At 42.1% G+C, this 24972-nt stretch overlaps 1 protein-coding gene across 1 annotated transcript in view; it reads left to right on the top strand.

Annotated features, from left to right (window-relative positions):
* The first annotated feature begins 773 nt into the window (after nucleotides 1-773).
* The window catches only part of TP63 (tumor protein p63), a 212365-nt gene continuing 188166 nt past the window's right edge, over nucleotides 774-24972 (top strand). The window contains exon 1 of the mRNA XM_068281212.1: nucleotides 774-839. Coding sequence (XP_068137313.1) covers nucleotides 778-839 — 62 coding nt within the window. The 5' untranslated portion in view covers nucleotides 774-777. The remainder of the gene's footprint in view (nucleotides 840-24972) is intronic.

The following is a 24972-nucleotide window of genomic DNA, read 5'->3' as shown; positions in this document are numbered from 1 at the left end:
ATAGAGAGCAGTCATCAAAACATGTGAGTGCTTTTATTTTAGCTTTTTGTCTTTGGTCTGCCATTGATTAGAATATTTTTTGTCTCTGACTGCCCTTAAAAGGAAAAAAAAGGCCTATGGAAAATAATTGCAATTTTACAGCCGAAAGAACTAAACAGAAAGAAGAAAAAAGCACAACAATATATATAGAGTTCACCGTACTGATGATTTTTAGGGAGGTACGCATAATTTGTTATATGTGAAGGAATTTCCCTGTGTTTAGCTCCTGCTCTGAAACTGTGACCACAAGAGACAGTTGATGTGTATTAAATGACCCAGAAAAATTCCCCTGTTGATATTATTACTATACCACTGCGTTCTGAACCAGCTACACTCCAACCAAAATCTACAGACTCAGCAGCACAGGAAGACCAGTCATACAGTGCAAAGCACTCAACAGTCACAGAAGCCAGAACTTGTGAAATCAAGCCTCCACTATGTCATCTGTCAACTGACCAATAACTGAGCGGCAACGGATGTGAGCTGTGTGCCAAGAGTGGTCCAGGCATCAAACAAAACAAATAAATAAATGAGAGTGTGTCCAGTTGGTAAGATTCAATTCCCCTGTCACTAGAGGGATTTCATTGGCTGGTGCAGAGACAAGGCCCGCCTATTGACAAATGTCAAAAATCACTTGTAGCAGTTGCCACTTAAGCTTATGTCTTCAAACTTTATATCTTCATGTACTTCTTCACTAGTTACTTCTTTCTGTATTCACACCAAAAGAAGCTGGAGAAAATGAATTTTGAATCTTCACCCTGCACAGCTTTACCATACTGCCCAGATCCACACATATCACGGTGAGTGCCAACCAACTCTTTCCCTTTTTGGCATGTCTTTGCATAGTTGAAGATGCTAATTTATTGTTGTATGAGTTGCGTAGTTGGAAAGAAATATACTAATGCAAGAAATATACAATGATTTGCAGATATATTACAAAATATTGCAATAGTTTTTGCAATAGTAATATTTTTGTGGTGCAATGTTTATTAGATTTGCCAGAAATTAGTAGGTGGTGATAATAATCCTGGGAACTAAAGCAATCAAGTTCAAGTAGCTATGAAGAAAACGATTATTGCATAGAATGTCTTATTTATTTAGTACTGAAAAATGACACAGCACTTTACTGAATATACAGAATACGATGCATACAGCCCATTGTCCCTCATAATCTTTGCCCAATGTGTGTGTGTGTGTGTGTGTGTGTGTGTGGGGGGGGGGGGTCAGGAATCAATGATTTCACCATTATGTTCTTGGCATGTGGGAGGAAACCCACACAACAAGGGGAAAGCATTTTTGGCAGTGCCAGGACCAAGTAGCTTAGATTTGCATGGCAATTACTGGTATACTAAACTCTGTGCTTACCCTAGTTACATTATCAGTATTATTGTTGTTATTATTGTTTTATGTAGCACTGTTGTTGTCTCTGGTTTTGTACAAGTAAACTATGTACTTGAATGCTGAGGCAGAAATAATAATCATATATGAGGGGATAACTTATATAGGCAGTTGTCTAACAAAACAACCAGAACATAATGGAAAAAGCATTTATAATATCTGAATTAAAATTATTTAGGGCAATTGATACTTCAGTCTTTTCACATTAGCTATTCAATCGGGTTCAGTAAAAATCTTTATTTTTTTTATGTAATTTTTTTATTTGTATAATTCCTATGTACCTGAGTGAATGTTTTTTAAGTGAACTATTGGACTTCCTTGCTCTTCACTGCTTGACTTTGATAGGACTTCTCTAATGAGTAAATGATTAGTAGCACTGGACTACCCTTGCACAGTAGGATGAGCACTGTATGTGGTCACAAAAATACACAAATCTGAGTGGCAACTCACAACCTGTGGCTACTACAACAACTCTGTGCACAAAAGTTTACTTAAGGACACCTGAAATAGAGGGAATATATCAGGGCCCACTGCTGACTACTCTAAAGATAGTGCCTCTGCCTGTTGTGATGATCCACTGCTACCTTCTCGGCTGCTTTTCCAGAACAAGTATACAGGTCAAGATTTCTGACTCCACTGGCTGCATGCTTGTTCCAGAATAAAGGCTGTGACTACTGAAGCCAAAATTTCTACATGACTTCCAGGAAATCAGCCTTTTTTAAGGCAATTAAGGAGGCTGGCTCCTTATTTCTCTCTGTCCAGGTTTGATTTATTAAAGCAAAACAAGCATTTCTTCAAGAGAGATTTTTATAAGATTGTTATAAATGTAGATTTGCACCAATCTGTTTACAGTTTTATGTCCATTTTAATCTGCAGTCAGCCAACCCTTTCCATACTTGACAGTAAGCCCAGCTTACCTCTCTTTGTAACCTTGGAAACTGCAATCTATGTACTCTCTTTGGAGTACTGTTGCCAGGAACTTTCCAGACGCTACCTTATTGTAGGAGCAATGTCTTGTGGCATATGAAAAGAGAGTTTGCTACTCATTTTAAACACCTGGACTAATCCATTGATTGACAGCAACATTTCGGTTATAAGCACTGTGGAGTGCTTGTTTTTGCTATTTTTCTGCACAAAAACAAATGAATGAAATACAAGATGAAATATTGTTTGATATTAACCTATGCACTAGACAGAGCAGAACTAAGGCCTCATTCACATCATTTAGCGGAGATGGCTGTGCGATCTAAACGCAACGCGTACGATTGCTGGATGCTAGAACATAAGAAAAACGCAAAAAAAAAAAAAACCCCAGCAATCGACAGGTTTAATGTGTTGTTTAAATGTTTGTTTGCAAGAGACCTCAAAGGGAACCCAAAATGAGAAGGATATGGATTTTTCCTTGTAATAGAATACCAGTTGCCTAACTCTTCTGCTGATCATGTGTCTCTAATACTTTTAGCCACAGCCCCTCAACAAGCATGCAGATCAGGTGCTCTGACTGAAGTCAGACTGGATTAGCTGCATGCTTGTTTCAGGTGTGAGATTCAGCCACTACTGCAGCCAAATAGATCAGCAGAACTGCCAAGCAACTGGTATTGTTTAAAAAGAAACAGCCATATCCCTCTCGGTTAAAGTGGTCTGAAACTCCGACATAACATTCAATAAAAATGTGTTTTCCTACTTTTTATTATTCATACAGTTATGCTTTTGTACGTAAGTAATATTGTCTGTTTACAAATTACAATTTTCCAAAGTGAAATTTATCTTGCCCTGAAACCTGCCATTGCATTTTATTTAAACTGTATTTTTATTATTTATTAACATCTTCTAATTAGCTGTTCTGAACAGTTTGTGTGTCTGAAGCACAGAGAGCTTCACAGAGAGCTCATTTTCACTTGTTGCACTGTGTTTACACACATGTATTAACATTGGGATGCAAACAAAGATACCATTATCTCGAGTTTGGATGCGGATTTGAAGCTGAATAGCAGGACAAAGTGCTTTGTTTAACCATTTCAGTGATGTTCTGCTTAAAAAAATTCTGGGATAGAAGCTTTCAAGCTGTGAAGAATCTTTTAGAGCAAAGCAGAAATGCTGACTTTCAGACCACTTTAAGGTTCCCTTTAATCACATCACACATATGAATCCCCATAGCTGTACATGGCTTGATTAGAGGGATTTGGATGCATTATCCCATTGCAACAAGTGCTAGCATCATGTTTCATGTTGAACATGAGCAGTGGTGAATACTTGAGATTTTAAATTGTACCTGAACTAACATGTGACATGATGACATACACATGGGTATATATAGTACCAAACCTACCTCACACTATCATGGCTGCTTTTTACACTATATATTACATATTACAATTGCAGCTCCTAGGCCTCGTTCACCATGACTGTTGTGTTGCATTCCCTGTGACAGCAGCAGTAGCGCAGTGGTTCAGGACAGCTGTGCCACAGGTCGGGTACAGTGACGTATACAGTATATAAAAAGTATTCTTCACTTCTACTGTAAACCTGGGTATTTAGCAATAACTGCATGCAGTGCATTACCATAACCGTTATACCGCAATGCACCCACTGCACATGTCGCATAGGTGGTGCATTGCAGTGTGGTGCCTGCGGTGCCTTGGGCACCGCAGAAATAACACACTACACTGCAACGCCTGGAAGTCAATTCCTATTTAGACCGCGCTCATTGTCTATAAAGATGAAAAAGAGTATACATTTAATGTCACCATCCATAGCTGATCCTCTGCAGACTCCAAAGGGAGATAATCACACATCAGAATGAAAGTATTCAAACCAGGGAAAAGGTACACTTCTTCATCTCAGACCATCATGTAAAACATGTGGATAAAAAAAGAGGAAACAGCAGGGCTCATAGCGCAACCAATTACTGATATAAACATATAAACACATCCACCTTCCCAGTGTGATCCAAACCACCTTCACCACACTCTCCTCTGTGCAGGGACATAGTGCGCCCGCACTCACCCAGCGATCCTCCGCATTGCACTCACAAAGACTGAAGTAATTGCGCTTTGTACAATGTGTAAGCTGGTCCCGGGTAGCCGCTTCCACATAGACCGCCTTGAATCTTCGTGTCTGCTCCGCTACGTCAACTTCCGGTCACGTGGGGCATAGCTCCGCCCTACGTGTGTCGTCACTATGACTTATCAGGGGCTGACGTACCATGCTAGACCGACTACTTTATTCCCAACTTCTGGAAGTGCATTGGAAGTTGCACGTACATTTTTTTTCTTTGGTTGCACCACGGCTATTACGTGAGGTGCGACTTTCTGCCTGCGGTATGGTGCAATTAGTCCAAATTGCACCGCTACCACAGTGCATCAGTGTAAAAATACCCTAAAGAGATTGTGAAACTGTTATTTTTTGAAGGGCAATAAATTATCAGCTTCACAAAAAAATAATTAAAAGTCCAATCCAATGACACTGCATGGAGTTCTCTGTTACACTGTGTGTCTAACGCTATGTACTTTTCTAAGTTGATTAGCAGAGTATTAAATGTTATAAATGCATTTGTCATTATTATTTGGCTTCATTTTGCTCTCACTGGCTTTTAGGGTTTTAACTGCACCCAAGTGAGGATGTCAAAAATGTTAAGGACTGGCATGCGGGAACCAAACAGTAATGTAATGCTTAGATAAACATTCCATAATTAACTGTAGAAACATTTGACTGTCCACAATGCCAGCTATCAATATCTGAAAATGTCCAGCAGAGTACATATAGTAGATAGTGTGAGAGATTGTGCAAGTTCAATAAAACCAATTAGGTTATACTTAATATTTTCAAACTGTAGCATTTCACACTCAAATGAGGAGACACATCTTAATACTGGATTCATATGTAATTAGTGGAAATACTACTTCCTGCATCAGACTTTTTCCTAACTGGCTTTATTACAATCACTCACAAATATTTCATAACAAAGAAGCTGCATTTGCATTATTCAATTGTGTATTAATAACTGAGCGATATTTGGTGGCAATAAAATATATTACCATTGTCAAAGAAATCTTCGGACATGTAGGCTGATTTCTGTTTGCTAACTGAATGGACACAGTTACCTAAAGCAAACTTAAAGTGAAACAAAAAAACTGATAAATAGAACATTAGTAACATAGGACCAAGCGTCAAATTTCTATTTACAGTGCATTGCTTAATTCTAATGCTAGGTACACACGTTACGTTTTTCCGTTCGATAGATGCGTTTGATTGATGATTTCCGTCATGAATCGAGCGGAGAATCGAATTGGAAAAGCGTATCGTGTGTACCCAGCATTTCTATTTTCCAGTACAGCAAGTGTTACAAAATGTTAGTTGTTATCTACCGGTAGGCAAATTGTGGAATGGTTTCCTGGAAAGTAAACAGTATTTGTGGGGGAAAGGCAGATAATTAAGTTTTAGTGCAAGAAAGTTCAAAGGATCATTACTTCTGTTTGCTTTATGCTAGGTACACACCATACAATTTTCTGTTAGATTTTCTGCTAGATTTGCCTGCCAAAATTGTATGGTGGGGCATTAATTCATCAACAGCTGTTACGGTACACACCATACAATTTTCTGGCAGGTAAATCTAAAAGAAAATTGTATGGTGTGTACCTAGCTAAAGGGACTTCAGATGATTTTTAGCAGGAATAGTACTACATGTTTATGTTTATCTTATCATGGGGTTGATTCATCAAACATTGATAAAACTGCGGTGCACACATACCACACGGCAATATAACTGTCACTTCTGCATGCAGGACTGCTAGTTATGCCATTAGCGCGACTCGCAGTACTACAGTAGCGCAACCATTGATTGCATATCAGAATTGCAATTTGTAGTGTAAAAGAAGCCTAAATGTGATTAAATGCTGCCAAGCGTCCTTTTTTTCATGCATGCAAATTTGGATGCAGCCTATATATTTCAGTGGGCTGGACTGTAAAATTGCATCCGAATTGGCGTGCGTGGAAACGGACAAAAATCGCAATAAAGGAAAGGTGCCCTGAAGATGGCCACTAACGATACAGTTTGCTGAACTATCAAAATTGTATCATTAGTGGCCACCTTATGTGAATCCAGAGTCCTATGTAGTAAGTGTATGATGTTTCTGTATTTACTAGGCTTATCGAATGCCATAAAGTACAAGCATGCTGTGGAATTGTATAGCACACTCACAGGAAGCCACATGTTGTATGCCACTGCTGTCCATTCACGAGACTGTCAGGCAGCATCTGGTAACACATTACATGTTGTCAATTTGTTTTCAGTCTAAAGGAAACCCATAAGACACATAACACGTATTTATTCTATCTCCTCAGGTTATATTCAGTGCTTGATGGACCATCATTCAGTAGATATTTATTTCAGCTCAGAAAATTACTCTACCATGCAATCCAGTTCTGTGACAGAAATATCATCTCTTTTTCACAGGGAAGTTCCTTTCAAAAAATAAAAACAGTGCATTTAGATTCACTCCCCTCATTGCAAGTATTAACCAAACAATCAAAACCAACAAACAATATTTCAGCTTGCTTACTTAGCTTTTATGTGCATATAAATCATGGCCAATTAACAATGTACCATCCTGAAACTGGCAGATGGAGTGTCAGAGACTGCTGTCAGTCAGTGGATTAGTGCAACTGTTTTAGGGCTAGTTCACAGTGCTCACTTGTGTTGCAGAATAATTATGAGTCAAGGTTAACAACGCTCACTTGCATTACTCATATGTTATAATGAGTATGTGAGCATAAAACGTTCTGTCACAATATAGTGTGACATTGTGCTTATCCTAAACTATTGTATCTATCTTCCTCCCCGTAAAAATGACTTTTTACAGATATTCCACAGTTATATTTTACATTTAAATCTACTTTTTAAGTGTTTACTGTTTTATTGTTTTTGCTCAATGACAGATTCATTAAAATATGCCAGAGCTAAAATCTATGAACTATTGACACTTTTTGTCTCTTTCCTGCTCTCAGAAGCCATTTTCTGTTAGGAAAGTGTTGTACAGTTGGAATTTCTTACCAGTGAGGGTCACACTGTAGTTTGACCCAGTCCTGACTTAGACAGGAACTGCCACTTACATACCTGATGTTTAACTCTTTCAGGCAGAGAAAGAAAAACAGGAACACAGCATAGTTATTTGTGTGCTAGGCACTGTACATACCCATGTCTATCTCATCATGTCACATGTCACCTCGGGTATCCTTTAAAGCATAAGAGTCCATTCACACTAAAAGAAAAAAAAACCTAATGTGTTTAACCAAACGCTGTTAAACACAAAAACGGTGAGAAATGAATCCTATGTTATCAATTTGTGTTCCGCTTGACATGTTTACGCTGTCAAGCGGAAAACAAATGCATGACATGAGCATCGGACTGCAATTGCAAAATGCCAACCTGCTGCATTTTTCCACAGCTATAGCACAAAACTCTGACCGCAATTAGAAATCAGGTGCAATGCAAACCTACTGTCCATTCCCACTAGGCTTCCCAATGCATGAAAAACTCTACCTGTCCCATAGAAATTCAGCACCACCATCCCGGCTCATCCCGTCCTCGCTCATCCTGGTGACCGGGAAGTATAGGGCTTTAGTTATAGGTTGGTTTGCTAAGGAACCAATGGGAATTCTCGTGCAACAGAGAAAATTCTTATTGGTTCATGTAGATTAATGAGAATCCTTCCTGTTGCTTGGCAGACTTCACAAGGGTTTTATTTTTACAAACCAACAGGAAGCCGCAAGCTTCCTGTTCTCCAGGCGAGCGGCAGACAAGCGGGGATGGCGCGGATGATGAGAAAAGTGGTGGAAATACCGGGCTTAGCGGATGGGTGGCAAAGCAAATGCAGCGGCCACTGTAATCAGCATTAGAGATGGCTCGAACCTCCGATTTTAGGTTTGCGATCCTCGAACGCAAACCTCTGCAAAAAGTTTGGTTCGCGCGAACTTTTCGAACCGCAATGGACTTCAATGGGGAGGCGAACTTCGAAAACTAGAAACATTTATGCTGGCCACAAAACTGATGGAAAAGATGTTTCAAGGGGTCTAACATCTGAGTTTTTGCATGGAGGAGTGGGAATACACGCCAAAAGTCCCAGGGAAAAATCTGGATTTGACGCACAGCAGCGTTTTAAGGGCAGAAATCACATTGCATGCTAAATTGGAGTAATTAGTGTACTGCTTCACACTGACAGACCAAACTCACTGTGTAACGCACCGCAAACAGCTGTTTGTGTAGTGATGGCTGTGCTGGACCGGTGCGCACCATGACGAGAGTGCAGGTGATGGCGGCTTTTCAGCCCATATGGTCGCTGGGCTGAGGTAGCTCAATGACAGAACAGTGACTGTCCAGCTGATCGAATTTGGTCTGTCCACAATGAAGCAACAACTTTATTATCTTGGGTGAGCCCCCCCCCCAAGACACTCATATAGCCGGCGGTCATTGCTTCATGGTGATACACAAGCCCCTACACCGCGGCAAAGTAACGATCGCAAAGGGGAATTGACACATGTACATGCCTTTTGTTTTGTTGTTGCAGCTACAGTGCAGCCAGAAAAATTAGGCAGGCATGTACACACACCAGAAAAAATTCAGGAATTTGCCTGGAGTCCTGGTGGACCCTGTTGGTGGTGGTGGAGAAGGCCGTCAAGTGGCCTGCAGGCAGAGATGCCGTGTGGGGACCGACTTAGTCATGGGGCATGCAGGCAGAGATGCTGTGTGTGGGGACTGACTTAGTCTTCGGGTGGGCAGTGGCCCCCTGGGATCCAGGCCTCATTCATTTTGATAAAGGTGAGATACTGAACACTTTTGTGACCTAGGCGACTTCTCTTTTCAGTGACAATGCCTCCAGCTGCGCTGAAGGTCCTTTCTGACAGGACGCTTGAGGCAGGGCAAGACAGAAGTTGGATGGCAAATTGGGACAGCTCTGGCCACAGGTCAAGGCTGCGCACCTAGTAGTCCACTGGTTCATCGCTGCTCACAGTGTCTACATCCACACTTAAAGAAAACCTGAACTGAAGATTAAACGTCAAAATAAGCATACACAAGTCATACTTACCTTCCATGTAGTCTACTCCTCAGTGTCTTTCTCCTGTCCCGCGTCCTGTTTGTTCACTGTGATCAAGGGAATTTTCCGTCCTCCATTTTGAAAATGGCCATTACCCATAACAGCTTTCTGGTCAGCCCACAGTTAAACTGTAACATCGCCCACTTGAGCCATAGGGAAACATGGACATTACCTGGTACATCAGTTTTCCTCTCAGCTATAACTGACAGCAACTGATATTTTACTGACAGCAACTGATATATTTCAGATCTAACAAAATATTGTCAGAACTGGAAGGGATTATTGTCAGAAGAAAATAGTGAGCTTCTGAGAGGAACTGATGGCAAGGTAACTATGTAATGTTCATTTGAAGTTACCTCATGTGTTTAATTTAAATATTTTTACTCAGTACAGGTTCTCTTTAAGGCCAGGTAGCCGGCTACCTGCCGGTCGAGGCATTGGTGGCTCCCCTCACATAGCACTCCTGACTTCCCCGAGCGTCCTTCACCAGATTAAGGGCTGTGTGTATATGTGTGTATGTATATATGTATATATATATATGTATGTATATATATATATATATATGTGTGTATTTGCTTACTTGTACTACTGTACCTGATTGTATGTGTTGGATTGCACGTATGTGTTTGTACCATCTCCGACCCTGTTGTGCCAAAAATAATTCCGGGTAAAACCCCCGTTGTACTTGGCGAAATAAATATGATTCTGATTCTGATTCTGGTGGAGGATGGATCCGGAAGGGCTAAGGCGAGATGTTGGACTAAGGAATGTCCACATGACCGACATCACCATAAGATCGCTAGAATGTCCTGTCCTTGCCTGCGTGGACATGGGAGAAGGATTACTGGCAGTGGTACCTTTATTCCGTTGTGCTGTGACATCACCCTTAAACGCACTGTAAAGCATAGTTGCCAGCTTGTTCTGCAAGTGCTGCATCCTTTCTGCCTTCTGGTGATTTGGAAACATCTCTGCCACTTTGTGCCTATACCGAGGGGCTAGTAGCGTGGCCACCCAGTACAGCTCATTCCCCTTGAGTTTTTTTTTATACTGGGGGCCCCTCAACAGGCTGGACAGCGTGAAAGACGCCATCTGCACATCTGTTAACAACTTACCAGAAGGCAAAAAGGATGCAGAACAAACTGGCAACTATGCTTTACATGCGTTTAAGGGTAATGTCACAGCACAATGGAATAAAGGTACCACTGCCAGTAATCCTTTTCCCATGTCCATGCAGGCAAGGACAGGATGCTCCAGCGATCTCATGGTTATGTTGGACATGCGGACATTCTTTAGTCAAACGCCTCATCTTAGCCCTTCCGGATCCACCCTCCACCAATGCCTGGACCGGCAGGTAGCCAACTACCTGGCCTTAAGTGTGGATGTAGACACTGTGAGCAACGATGAACCCTTGGACTACTGGGTGCAGAGCTTGACCTGTGGCCAGAGCTGTCCCAATTTGCCATCCAACTTCTGTCTTGCCCTGCCTCAAGCGTCCTGTCAGAAAGGACCTTCATCGCAGCTGGAGGCATTGTCACTGAGAAGAGAAGTCACCTAAGTCACAAAAGTGTTCAGTACCTCACCTTTATCAAAATGAATGAGGCATGGATCCCGGAGGGCTACTGCCCGCCCGAAGACTAAGTCAGTCCCAACACACAGCATCTCGTGTGACTGGCTGCCTGCCCCAAGACAAAGTTGCTCCCCACACAGCACCTCTGCCCACAGGCCGCTTGACTGCCTTCTCCGCCACCACCAACAGGGTCCAGGACTCCAGGCAGATTTCTGAATTTTCAAGCCGCTGTTAGCAGCGGCCGCTATAATAATTTTTCTGGTGCGTGTACATGCCTGCCTAATTTTTCTGGCTGCAGTGCAGCTGCAACAACAAAACAAAAGGCATGTACATGTGCCAGTTCCCCTTCGTGATCATTACCTTGCTGAGGTGAAGGGGCTTGCGTATCACAATGAAGCAATGACCGCCAGCTATATGAGTGTCTCGGGGGTGGCACACCAAAGATAATAAGGTTGTTGCTTCATTGTGAACAGACCAAATTTGATCAGCTGGACAGTCACTGTTGTTCTATCATTGAGCTACCACAGCCCGGCGACCATATGGGCTTGAAAACCGCCATGGCCTGCACTCTGGCCGTGGTGCGCACCAGTCCAGCACGGCCATCACTACACAAACAGCTGTTTGCGGTGCGTTACACAGTAGGTTTGGTGTGTCAGTGTGAAGCAGTACTCTAATTACACTCCCTGATTGATGTATACACATGCAAGATGTTTTAAAGCACTTTAGGCTTGCAATTTAGCATTCAATGTGATTTCTGCCCTTAAAACGCTGCTTTGCGTCAAATCCAGATTTTTCCCCGGGACTTTTGGCGTGTATCCCACTCCGCCATGCCCCCTTCCAGGTGTTAGACCCCTTGAAACATCTTTTCCATCAATTTTGTGGCCAGCATACATTTTTCTAGTTTTCAAAGTTCGCCTCCCCATTGAAGTCTATTGCGGTTCGCGAAAGAAAAGTGCAGGCGAACCGAACTTTCGCGGAAGTTCATGAACCCGGTTCGCTAACCGAAGATTGGAGGTTCGGGCCATCTCTAGTAGTAGCGCTGGGGGCTGCGGAAGATGAGGTGTTCTGTGTTAAATAGTCAACCACATCCTGACAATCTTGGGAGTTGATGGGCCAGGGCCACAAGGAATCATGTCAGCACGACCTCGAACAGACCTGCTGGGTGTCCTGTCTCTGGGTCTGCCTCTGGCTCTGCCTCTGCCTGTTGTTTTGTCCATATTGGGGGGGGGGGGGGGGGGTTAAGGAGAAGGTATGCACTGACTTGACTAATACAATGTGCAGTCACACAGGTGCAGTGAAAGGTATCCAGTGACTGGTATTACAATACAATTTGCAGCTGTCACACAGGTGCAGTTAACAGGTATGCACGGACTGGTATATTACACAGCGTGCGGTCACACAGGTACTGTGAACAATTATGCAGTGATTGGTATTACAAATGTGCAGCTGTCACACACACAGGTACCGTGAACAGGTGCAGTGACTGGTGGTATATAACACTGCGTGTGCTCACGTAGGTAGGTAGGACCACTGAACAGGTGGGTATGCAGTGATTGGTATTACAAATGTGCAGCTGTCACACACGGGTACCGTGAACAGGTGCAGTGACACTGCGTGCGCTCACGTAGGTAGGTAGGTGCAATGAACAGGTGGGTATGCAGTGATTGGTATTACAAATGTGCAGCTGTCACACACACGGGTACCGTGAACAGGTGCAGTGACACTGCGTGTGCTCACATAGGTAGGTATTTGCACTGAACAGGTGGGTATGCAGTGATTGGTATTACAAATGTGCAGCTGTCACACACACGGGTACCGTGAACAGGTGCAGTGACACTGTGTGCGCTCAAGTAGGTAGGTAGGTGCACTGAACAGGTGGGTATGCAGTGATTGGTATTACAAATGTGCAGCTGTCACACACACAGGTAGTCACTGAATGTGCTGGGCCTGGCAGTGGCACAGTAGGAATTACCAATGGGCCAAGGTCCAGCAGCTGCGACTGACAGGGCTGTATATGCAAAAAAAAATAGCTCACAAGAAAAACATTAGCTCTCAAAAGAGCTGTTGAGGATGAGCAGGGCCGGCCCGCTCATGAGGCGGGGTGAAACTTTTGCCTCAGGCGGCAAATTTCCAGGGGCGGCACCCGCCCGCCCATGGGTGCGGGGAGCCGGCCGCCGAGCTGGAGGGGTAGCTGGCAGGACGGGGGTATTGGGCCTAGCGGCGGGGAGGGGGGTCGGACCCCCCCTCCCTCGCCTGGGTCCCCCGTCCTCCGCTTACCTCCAGCCTTAAATAGAAGCAGCCGCTATTTGTAAGAGGCACGGGCGGGGAGGACTCACCTCTTCCTCGTTCCAGCGTGCGCTCCACTGACATCACTTCCTGCAACGCTGCAGGAAGTGACGTCAGTGGAGCGCACGCTGGGAAGAGGTGAGTCCTCCCCGCCCGTGCATCTTACAAATAGCGGCTGCTTCTATTTAAGGCTGGAGGGGAGCGCAGTTCGGGGGACCCAGGCGAGGGAGGGGGGGTACGACCCCCTCCCCGCCGCTAGGCCCAATACCCCCGTCCTGCCAGCTACCCCTCCAGCTCGGCGGCCCCCCAGAGCGCCCCCCTGGGGGGGGGGGTGGCGGCGGAATTTTTTTTTTTGCCTCAGGCGGCAAAAAGTCTAGGGCCGGCCCTGGGGATGAGGAGTGCTTTTTAGCAAAAAGTATCAGCAAGAAGGAGCAACCTAACAAGCCTAACACAAGAACCTAACTAAGCTTTCCCTATGTCAGCAGGTTCTCTCCCTTCTCTAATTACTGCAGCCATACGAGTGAGTGAAAAGCCTGATGCCTGCGGTTTCTAAGGGGGGCTCCAGGAGGGAGTGTAGCTTTCGATTTTTTTTCTACAACCGATCATTTTTATTGAATTGGCGTAAAATTGGATAATTTTATTGTATCCTGTTTGGCCACCTGTAAGGTGCCCATTAACAATGCAATTTATGGAATGACCAATCAGATCAGATAGTGTTGATGGTGCCAAATAACCACAAATGATCTATCAATCGGATGATCAATCCGTTTTTTTGAATACTATCTGAAATGATCAGATTAGTTATGTTTTTTATCCCATTTATGGCCCTAATCGATTTTTCCGTCCAATCATATTTATCAGATCAGAAGGTGAATTGTTCACTAAAATCATATAATTAATGGGCACCTGTAAACAGTTGCAGGTATTACCGTATCTTGTTTTTTTCTGGTGCCACAGTTATTTGGTTTGCAAATATGAATTTCTGTCTGCTTTCTCTTTAGTCTTACTCTTGGGCTTTTTCTTTCTATATTTTGCTGGCTTCAATTACTTGGGCAAGATGTTTTACAACAAATTACCCAAACCTAGTCTTCATAGGCTTCTATTTATAAATGATGTGTAATTCCTATGTGGTCCTGCTTTTGGGAAGTTTGCAGGACAGGAATCTCAACCAGCATCTACTGAAAATTTGCCTTTAGCCTGTTTGTGGCCAGCAGTGGGCAGTGTGGTGCAAATCCAGACGAATGCACTGAGAATCAAAGCCAAGGTTCCTGACCAGCCTGCTGGAATATGCTATACATTACATGTGGCATGAGTCTATGTTCCTGGATCAGATTGGTCATTTAGTAAAACTAAATGAATGCTAACTTGAACACTGTATAAAGTGATTCTGATTCTGTAGTGAAAAAATACCCTTGCTTGTTCTTCAACTTCCAGTGATTGCAAACGTAATAAATTTTCCAAACTACTCCAGAACTTTAAAATGAAAAAAAAAAAAAGTCAAGTAAGTTATTTGTATGTTTTTGGGATGTGGGGGGAAGCCAGTGTGCCTGGAGGGAACCCATGAAGACACAGGGAGAACATACAATTTCCGTGCAGATAGTGCCGTAGCTGAGATTCGAACCAGGGACATAGCGCTGCAAGGCGAGAGCGCTAACCACTACATCACCAGACAGTTATGCACTTTTATTTAAGACATGTAAGACACACTGATGTCAGCAGCAAGCAACAAAGCAACGTTTTGGAGGGTAACCCTCCTTTCTCAAGCTGTGTCTTTGGGCTTGATTCAGTAAACGGTGCTAACCCAGTTAGCACGCCTAAAGACTTTGGGCGTGATAACTAGGGTGCTAACCGGGCTAGCATTGTTTACTAAATTCACATTGCGCGCAAAGTCCCACGTGCAAAGCTTTGCACGCGCACAACGCAATGCGCACGAAAAGTCACGCCGTTGTGATCGCACTGAGATGCGACATTTTGGCTGCACCGCGCTGTGCGCGCGCAAGGTTTTGCGCGCGATGTGAATTTATCACGCCTAAACTAATTTTAGGCGTGATATAGGGCTTTTCACAGGCGTGCTAACACTTAGCACGATTTACTGAATCAAGCCCTATGTCTAACAACCAGTTTATATAGTACATACAAACATGGAACTAACCTATCATGAAGTCCAATCCCGTTAGTCTCGCCTTGTGGACCTGATGGGGAACTGCTTCACTCTGCACATTCATATGCAGTGAATGGATATCACATCCTGATGCAGCGTGTGTGGAGGAAGAGACACATGGGCATCCCACCCATATATCACTGCTATCACAGGCCAATTGGACTGTATGTGGCAACCTACTAACGCCCCTTTCCTCATGACCTGCAAACATGTGGCCAGCTTGTAAACAAGTCGCCCAAGTGTACACAGATGAGCTTTTAACCACTTCACCCCAAAGGGGTTTTTACCCTAATGGACAAGAGCGAGTTTCACCTTTCAGTGCTCATCCCTTTCATTTGCCAATTGCTTAATCGCTACTAATCACAATGAAATGATCTATATCTTGTTTTTTTCACCACCAATTAGGCTTTTTGGGGTTGATATTTGTTTTCAGTAATTACTTTATTTTCTATGCATTTTAAAGGGAAAAACAAGGAAAAAAATGAAAAAATACACTATTTCTCCAATTTCATCCCCTATAGTTTTAATATAAACACTGCTACTGTACATAAACCCACACATTTTATCTGCCTATTTTTCCTGGTTATTACAAGATTTGAATTATGTTCCTAGTACAAAGTATGGTGACAATATATTATTTGGAAATCAAGGTGTATTTTGTCTATGTTGTGTTTTTTGTTTTACTGTTTTCACGAGCGTGCACGAGCGGGAGCGGGAGCGAGCACGTGCACAGCAGCAGAAGCGCTGCTTAACTTATAAAAACATCCTGGAGCCCTTAAAGCGGAGCTGTAGATTGCTAATAAACACAGTGTTTCCCCCAGCAGCCGTCCTGTCCCGCGCCGCTCCACAACGAGCCTCCATTCGCCCGCCGCCAGCTAGTTTCGGTTTCGCCGCCGGGCCACTGCGCCTGTGCGGCTCTGGCCACGTGTATCCTTTCTTCGCGTTCCTCGCTATTGCAGAGGGGAACGCGAACAAAGGATACGCTTGGCCAGAGCCGCGCTGGCATCAACTTACAAGTCGAGGTGCGTGACCGAGTGGCGGCGGGGGAACGGAGACTCGTTGAGGAGCGGCGTGGGACAGGACAGCTGCTGGGGGCTTGGGGAAGCCCAAGGTAAGTGAAAAACTGTGTTTATTAGCAATCTACAGTTCCGCTTTAAGAGGCTCCAGCAGGATGTTTGAATTCGCTTGCTTGTCTTGAAGTGGTTAATGCGTAACTGTCGGGCATAAAATAAAAAATCAATTCTTTATTTTTATCTGGTAAACAAGTAATAAGGATGCTAACCAGGCAATCCAAAAGTTAAAAATCACTATTACTTTTCTTGTTGATAAATGGTCATTCCAGAGTTCACTTGACTCTTATCTGGTACATTGCCGCACAAAGAAAGTTGCATGGCATGCTGGGTTGTCTTTTTTTGCTTCTTTACTTTACTCTCAAATGCAGTCTGATCTGTCCCTCCTGTTTTCCACACACCTCTGTCCTGATTGGCCAATATTTCTCATGCTGAGACAATGCAGTTTCTATTGCAGAACTGGGTGGGAGTGCCTGAAGACTGGGAGGAGGATGGGCAATGCATTAACAATCAGGCAGAGGAGAGTAAGAAAGGAAATGACATCAGGATTGGCTTCAAGATAAACACAGTTAAAATGGAGAATACTAAGAAGAATTTTCTCTTTTTTTACTATAGAAAAATCAGTAAAATCAAAATGTGGACAGTGCAATACATATGTTATGTAACTAGAGTAAGTATTTATCTACTTATATATGTGGTGTGTTTTTTTCTGAGATAGCGTGGCTGACAGCTCCTCTTTAAAATTAACATACATGTCCCCCCTTTTAAAGAAAAAATTTAGATTACAATCATTTAGTCAACAACCTGGAGCAGAAGAATATACATGATTAGGAGTAAGTTCCCTTCCAGTTTACACCATATCCATACAAAATGGACTGATGTTTTGTTGTATGCAGGCAGGCTGAACTAACTGGCACAGCAAGCTAAAATGCAGTGGATTTTCCCTGTTCTGTGCATAGAACCAACATTGCTATGAAGAGCCCATGCAGGTAAAAAATAAATAAATAAATAAATGAAATCATCAGAAATGATCTATGGGAAAGAATTAACAGGGGGGGAAGTATACTGTGGAAGTATACTGTGGGAAGCACACCTGTTTCTGCAAGATGCAGGTAACATCACATGTATTTAAAGTGTGCCTTAAGTAAAGGTTTGCTTTAAAGTGGGTAAATTACTGTCACAGCTGACACCTTTCAGCGCTGGCTATGAATGTTAAGTGTTCTCTGTATTTGGATGTATAGTCCAGGATTACTTTAAGTGGTTATAGATTGGCTTTGTCTCTGATTCCATTTTGTCAGGGCCAGCACTTTTTTTAAAAAAATTCTACTAATAGAATTGAAAGTTATTTTATGTATTTGTGTTGCAAATTTAAACTTTTTCTAAATAGATATGGACACTTTTACATTTTCTAACAGTGAGTGGCCTTTATATGATTCACTTTTTCTCCTAAGTTTTCTCCTCAGAGGTAATTTTTGATCATTTGTTTAAAATAACTTTTAAGCACTGTGCAATTGAAAAAAGTAGTAAAAAGTGGGTAAAGAGGTACTGTCAAAATTATTCTGTGTATTTTCTTGCGTACTGGTGGTTTAAAAGGCATTTTATTGATAAGATGTGAAACTATCATGTGGGAGAAAACTTGAATATGTGAATTGCACTTGGCCCAGTGTACATCTGAGCTTTTTTAAAAATGAGTTCTACTTACCTGGGGCTTCCTCCAGCCCCTGGCAGCTGGTATGTCCCTCACCATAGCTCCAGTGGCTCCCGGGCCCCTCCGTTGCAGATTCGCCAGGTTGGCATCTACAGTGCTTAAACGAGCGCCATTCTCGATCCCGCTCATATGTATCAGGATCAAGGCTTTGTGAGGGAGTTGGTGCCATATTAGAGGCGTTGGGACCCATCGTGATCGGCCTCTGTGTGCAGAAAATAGCTGGTATATTCCTGCTAGGCTAGGTCTTTGGCAAGGTGTTCTGCTTTATACTTCTCCCTGTCATCCCGTCTGGCTGCTGTGGATCACGGAGGATCAGGAGCGGAGCTTCAAGCGGACATCTTATGCTTTGTCTAACCACCCCCCTCAAGAGACCAGTATTTAAATGTGTGGAGATAATGATGAAGTTCTATGGGACTGTTATATAAAGGCAGGTCATTTTGGTGCCAGTGACGCGATGGTAAAATGGGCGTCACAGAAACCGCAATGTTAATTGTGGCTATAGGGTACCCAGGAAGCTAATATGAGTGCCGCAGGTGCCCAATAAATATAGTGAATAGATGGCCGGCACCCGATAAACAGTGAAAGAATAGGAGTATTTAGCATCAACGGCTCTGATATTAGTGAACATTGCAGCGGGGGTCAAGGGAGTCAGTTAGGGTTAAGCATTGGTAGAGGGAGGGTTATTGTAAGAATAGAGTTAGGTTTAGTATTAAATAATGGTGGAGCCATTTAGGGTTAAGCATCAGTAGAGATATGGCCTGTGTGAGAATAGGATTAGGTTTAGAGATAGTAAAATATAGGTACAAATTACAGATATACTACTGTTATATTACCCATTGCCCAATATAATAGAATATTGGTAATTTTAAAGGTATTCTATAAGTGGCTATCTCCAGAGCCCAAATTACTGTGGCACCCTTTTTACATGTACGTTAGAATACTGAAGTTACTAATGCTTATAGAGCAGGGTGCAGTTTAGTTGTATTGTGTTGATCTGTCAAGTGTGAGGAGTTGTTTTTTTTTTAAGTTATTTTACATTGTGACACATTTTTCTGCTAAGCACTTCCCCATACTTGTGGTGTATGGTAGAATCTCTGTACACAACTGAAATGCATTGAGTGAATCCCCATGGATGTTTGAAGTGTCTTGGTTAATCCGCGATAAAAGGTGGATCAGCCAGCAGCACAATGACTTCTTGGCTGGAGGCATCAGTACATGCAGCTTTCAATCTAATTGCAGTTGTAAACAGCTGGGTGTATCCAGGATGTAATTAGGGAAGGAAAACCGATATTTTGCTTTTGAAGCTAATATGTTTTAGGAAAGATCATAATGTATTATGGTACTCAATGAGTGTCCCAGTTTTGGTAACTAAGTAATTCCACAGGTGTAAAAATTGTATATTTGGAAATGTTTACCGATCCAACAACCCTCAGTAAAGCCATGTGTGTGTTGCCCATGGTATCCTGTCACATTCTCCCTTTGATGTTTCCATGTAGATAAGAAATTAAACGTACAACAAGATATGCAGAACAGTTAACACTGATTTCCTTGTTTACAGTTCATTTCTTGTAAAGATAAGCAAACATCTTTCAAGTCTACACTGCTACTGATTACTCTAATCTGTCTCCTTGATCTGCTTCACAGTGTCAACATTTTACTGCAAATAATTCATTTTCTCATTACAGCCTATTGTAGTTTTACACGGGTAGATGAGGCTGCGATCCGGCGGCTCGATTAGCCGCCGGATCGCCTCTTCCGCGTCCCCGCTCGCCGCGCATGCGCCGGATTCGATTCCCCGCTTGTCCCCGCCGGCGCCGCTTCCGCTCGATTCCCTGCCCGCGGGGAACGAGCAGGGAATCGGCGGTGGGGAGATCCGTCCTGTCGGATCTTATCAATCGAGCCGCATCAGCGGCTCGATTGATAAGCCACATCGCCGCCGCATCTACGCATGTAGATGCGGCTTTACAGAACAACAAGTAGCCAGATGTAGTTCTGCTTCTCATGCCTCTGCTACTACCGGTATACAGTATAATATGTATACAAGTAAATAGATAGATAGATAAATAGATAGATAGGTAGATAGATAGACCGGATGATAGAGGAGACTGCAAATGATTGTTTATGAACTATTGCTTTGCCTGATTGTCATTCAGAATTTTATTTTGATAATCACCAATTGTCCTGAGTACCTTGTAGTGATGACCAGATAGTCTAAAATATTCCCTGACCCAGGGAGGGAATTAATAAAATCCCTGCTCCTGGTGTAATTGTTCTCCTAGATCGGTGTAGATACTCAGTTACTGTATATTGGGCATGGCTATATTTTCAATGTAAATTTACTGGTTACAGAATATTGTAGGCACAGCCTGCAAAGTTTCAATGTAACAATAGAATTTAAAGATGCTATATACTACTATAAATAAGCCCACCTGTTGAAAAAAACATAGGCTAGGGCTCGGCCACGACCCCTTCACCCCTCTCTCCTACCTTACCCACAACCACCGCAACTGTTGCACTCCCCGCCGTGATGCGCACACGGCCGCGGCCGCGCCATGCCACGCATGCGTGCTGGCCCAAATACAAGGACACAGGAGGACACAGGTACACATGGGTTTTATTATAGAGGATAACCTTTCTATTTAATGGTTGTATACTGTAACGGTTTTGTAAACTGTTACTGGCAGCCACAACAACTTACCAGTTTCAGGGAGGTAAGTGTTAGGCATAGATGGTGGGAGCCGGAGGTTAGTGTTAAGCATAGGTAGAGTTAGTTAGTGTTAGGTATAGATGGTGGGGGGTTAGTGTTAGGCACAGATAGGGGGTAGGTTAGTGTTAGGCATAGATGGTGGGAGGGTAGTGTTAGGCACAGAAAGGGGGTAGGTTAGTGTTAGGCATAGATGGTGGGAGGGTAGTGTTAGGCATAGGTAGGGGGTAAGTTAGTGTTAAGCATAGATTGTGGGAGGGTAGTGTTAGGCATAGGCAGAGGGTAGGTTATTGTTAGGCATAGATGGTGGGAGGGTAGTTTTAGGCATAGGTGTGGGGTAGGTTAGTGTTAGGCATAGATGGTGGGAGGGTGGTGTTAGGCATAGGTAGGGGGTAGGTTAGTATTAGGCATAAATGGTGGGAGGTTAATGTTAGGTATAGGTAGGAGGTAAGACATAGTAAGGCATAGATGCAGGGAGGGTAGTGTGAGAATAGAAAAAGATAAGGACAGAATATCGGTAAAATTGCAGATATTGTACTTTCCGAAATAGCCACTAGTAGAATAGAGTTAATATTACTGACATACTACTAGTGGCAACACTTCCACCCAAATTTTCTTGCATCTTTTTTTTTTTTTTTTAAATAGATGCTTTTAAGATTCTGTCAACTAAATCACTTTAAGTACCTGGTTATGGCCACTTTCTGTACCACAGACTGCCATTCCAATAAGTCCATGCATGTCCTCTGGCAGTTTGAACAGTGGGATAATGCAACCTGAGCAGCTGCCAGACCCAAAGAGAGTAAAAATCTCTCCAATGTCTCCATATATTACTGCTTCTTCTGATCAATATTTCATTGCAGATTTTTAGCCGCTGAAGCCTCATTTCACACAAAACAGGTAACATTTGTGCATTCTGTTTACAAGGCTCTTAGTAACCGGTAAACAGAGGTGTCATTCAGGATAAATTACAATAAAAACAGTTTAAAAAGGAAGTAGCAGTGGACATACCACCTACTTGAAGACACTAAGGTCAGTATGCAAAAATGATTTTTATTGAACAACGAGTAACTCCAAGAAAATATGTGTTTTGGGGGGTTAACTTGCTTCCTCAGGCAAAAAAGAGGTAGGAGTACAGTATGTGTTCTAGGAACTCTGTGTGCTGGACACCTCAGCATCAATACAAAACGATTCCTTCCTACAAATGGTGAAGGATCTGAAATACACTGCAAACCCTCAGATAAATAAGAATCATCTTGATTTACACTACACAAGCCTCTGAGTCTTGGAAAAGTTTTCAAGCCCCCCCCCCCCCCACACACACACACGTTTATATGAAATCAATGTATCGTCAATTAATCTAATTTACAGAAATTAACAACGTGTGCCTACACAAAATATCTGTGTCTGTAGAACTTCTATATTAGCTTGTGCACTATGGCTTCTCTAAATATTTGTATGTGTTGATGTAGTTTTAGCCTTGCCTAGTGATTATAGCATTTTCTATTTATGCTGCTTGTTGTTATCTTCAGCAATGAATTTGTGAGGTCACTAAATAATAATAGTGTTAAAACAGAATTACCCTTTGAAAGCTGTTCCCTGAGAGCGGGGTGTGGGATAATTGTAGCTGCCTTAGGCAGGTGCAAAGGTAATGACTTCTGCTAAAGTCTTAACTCCCAGGCATGATTTATTTACTGACTAACTGTATTGTGAGGTCATTCATTATCATCTCATGCTAAATACTATATTAAATGATTATTTCCACAATACAGAAAACAGTGGATGCATTTCATTAAAGGACCACTATCGAGAAAACAACAAGTTTTGGGCCAGTCCATCTCCTCATGGGGGATTCTCACGGTTTTCTTTGTTTTCAACAGCATTTCCTGAACAGCAGTTTAACTGCCAAAATAGTAAGATACCAACCGGCCTCCCTAATCACTTGCACATTATTTTGTCAGATAGACTTTGCAACTGCTGTTCAGGAAATGCTGTTGAAAACATAGAAAACCCTGAGAATCCCCCATGAGGAGATAGACTGGCCCAAAACCTGCTGGTTTGGTCAGATTTTAAATGCCTACTTTTTGCGCGATAGTGGTCCTTTAAGTTGTTGTGTCGAGATGAAATGTCTGTCTTAACCACTTTAGGATCCTTGGTACGCATATCCACGCCCCTTTAAACTTCACGTGCGGATCAGGGGCATAGATATGCGTACTGCTGCCTTACCATCGCATTCACGATCCCCGCGCTGTTTTCCGCCGATCCACCGTCGCAGCCCCCTCCATCTGTGATCAGGATGTGAGAATCTTTTGATTCTCAATCCCGATCACCGTTCCCGTGTCTTCGCAGAGCTTGTTAACGTCGCATAAGCTCTGAGACCCGACACTTCCGTGTTCGGCTGTGTTCTATTAATAGAAACACGGTCTCATCTTGTGGCCAAAAAGTAAAATACACCTATTTATGCCACTATACTGTTTTCCATAGCAAGTTTATTTTTATTTTTTTTTATTTTATTACTTTTAACCCCTTCCATCCCTGCCCCACAGTTACAGAAATAAAACACTTGTTAAAAAAAAAATTACATCATTTAATTTTTTTTACATAAATAGTTACCTTAGGGACTTTTGTAATACGGATGTCATGAGTATATTTTTTCAAAAAAAGTTCTTGTAATAAGTGAAAAAGTATTAAAAATCCCTAAATGGAAAAATGCTCCTTCATTTCCAGTTAAAATATTATTACCATACATTGTACTAGGGACACAATTTAAACGTTGTAATAAACCGGACAAATGGGCAAATAAGATGTGTGGGTTTTATGTACCAAAGCACATTTTATTTTAAAACTATAATGGCTGAAAACTGAGAAATAATATTTTTTTTTCTTTTTTCCTTATTATTCCCTTTACAATGCATATAAAATAAAATAATTCAGAGCAAAAACTACCACCCAAAGAAAGCATAATTTATGGCGAAAAAAACAATATATAGATTATTTCAGTGTGATAAGTAGCAATAAAGTTATCGCTGAATGAATGGGAGGAGCGCTGAAATGTGAAAGTTGTTTTGGTTTTTAAGGGGAAAAACCTGTGATCCTGAAGTGGTTAAAATACTATTCTGCAATAGAATTGTCTGTTTATGCATCCATGGTGCAAGCTTTTACTGTACAAAAAAAAATAATAAAAAACACGATTTCTATGCACAGGATATGCAGGGAGTTTCTCTAGTATATATATATATATATATATATATATATATATATATATATATATATATATATATATATATATATATATATATATATATATACTACTACTAATATTATAAATGGGAAAGTTCGGCTGTTTGGATGTTTGGATGCTTGGATGTTTGTTACTCGATCACGCAAAAATGGCTGAGCGGATTTGAATGAAATTTGGCACAATAAAAATGCATGTGTTTCCCATGAGTTTTTTTTTTTAAACAGGAGAAAAATGATTTGAAAATGAATTTTTTTACTTGGTAAATATGAATATTTATAAAAAACGCAAATGGTAATGCATGAAAAACACATGAAAACAGAAATGAAAAAAATGCAAATGCAGGAAAAAAATGCAGAAACGCACATGGCACAAAACTAATGGTGTTCTGCATGGACAAGTGTGACCTCAGCCTTAACCTAACTCCAACATATTAATTTACACATAAAGTAGCATTGCTTGCTGTTTAATGTGGATGACTGCAGCCATTTTATGGGTCATATCAGACCTTAGCAATGAACTAAAACTGACATATATGAAACCCCATCACGTATGAGAGCTTTTGCGGGGTAAATGCTACATTTTACAGTTTTGCAGGAAAGCTACTGATGGCCAAGAATGGCACCTTTAGTAAAACCAGCTCTCTAGATAGGAAGACCTGGAAAATGTAACGCATGAGGCTGATTTTAGTTTGTAAGAAATTAGGTGTGT

Source organism: Hyperolius riggenbachi, chromosome 4, assembly GCF_040937935.1.
Source record: "Hyperolius riggenbachi isolate aHypRig1 chromosome 4, aHypRig1.pri, whole genome shotgun sequence".
NCBI classification, from domain to species: domain Eukaryota; kingdom Metazoa; phylum Chordata; class Amphibia; order Anura; family Hyperoliidae; genus Hyperolius; species Hyperolius riggenbachi.
Note: the sequence above shows the minus strand (reverse complement) of the source record. Positions and strands in the feature narration are given on the sequence as shown.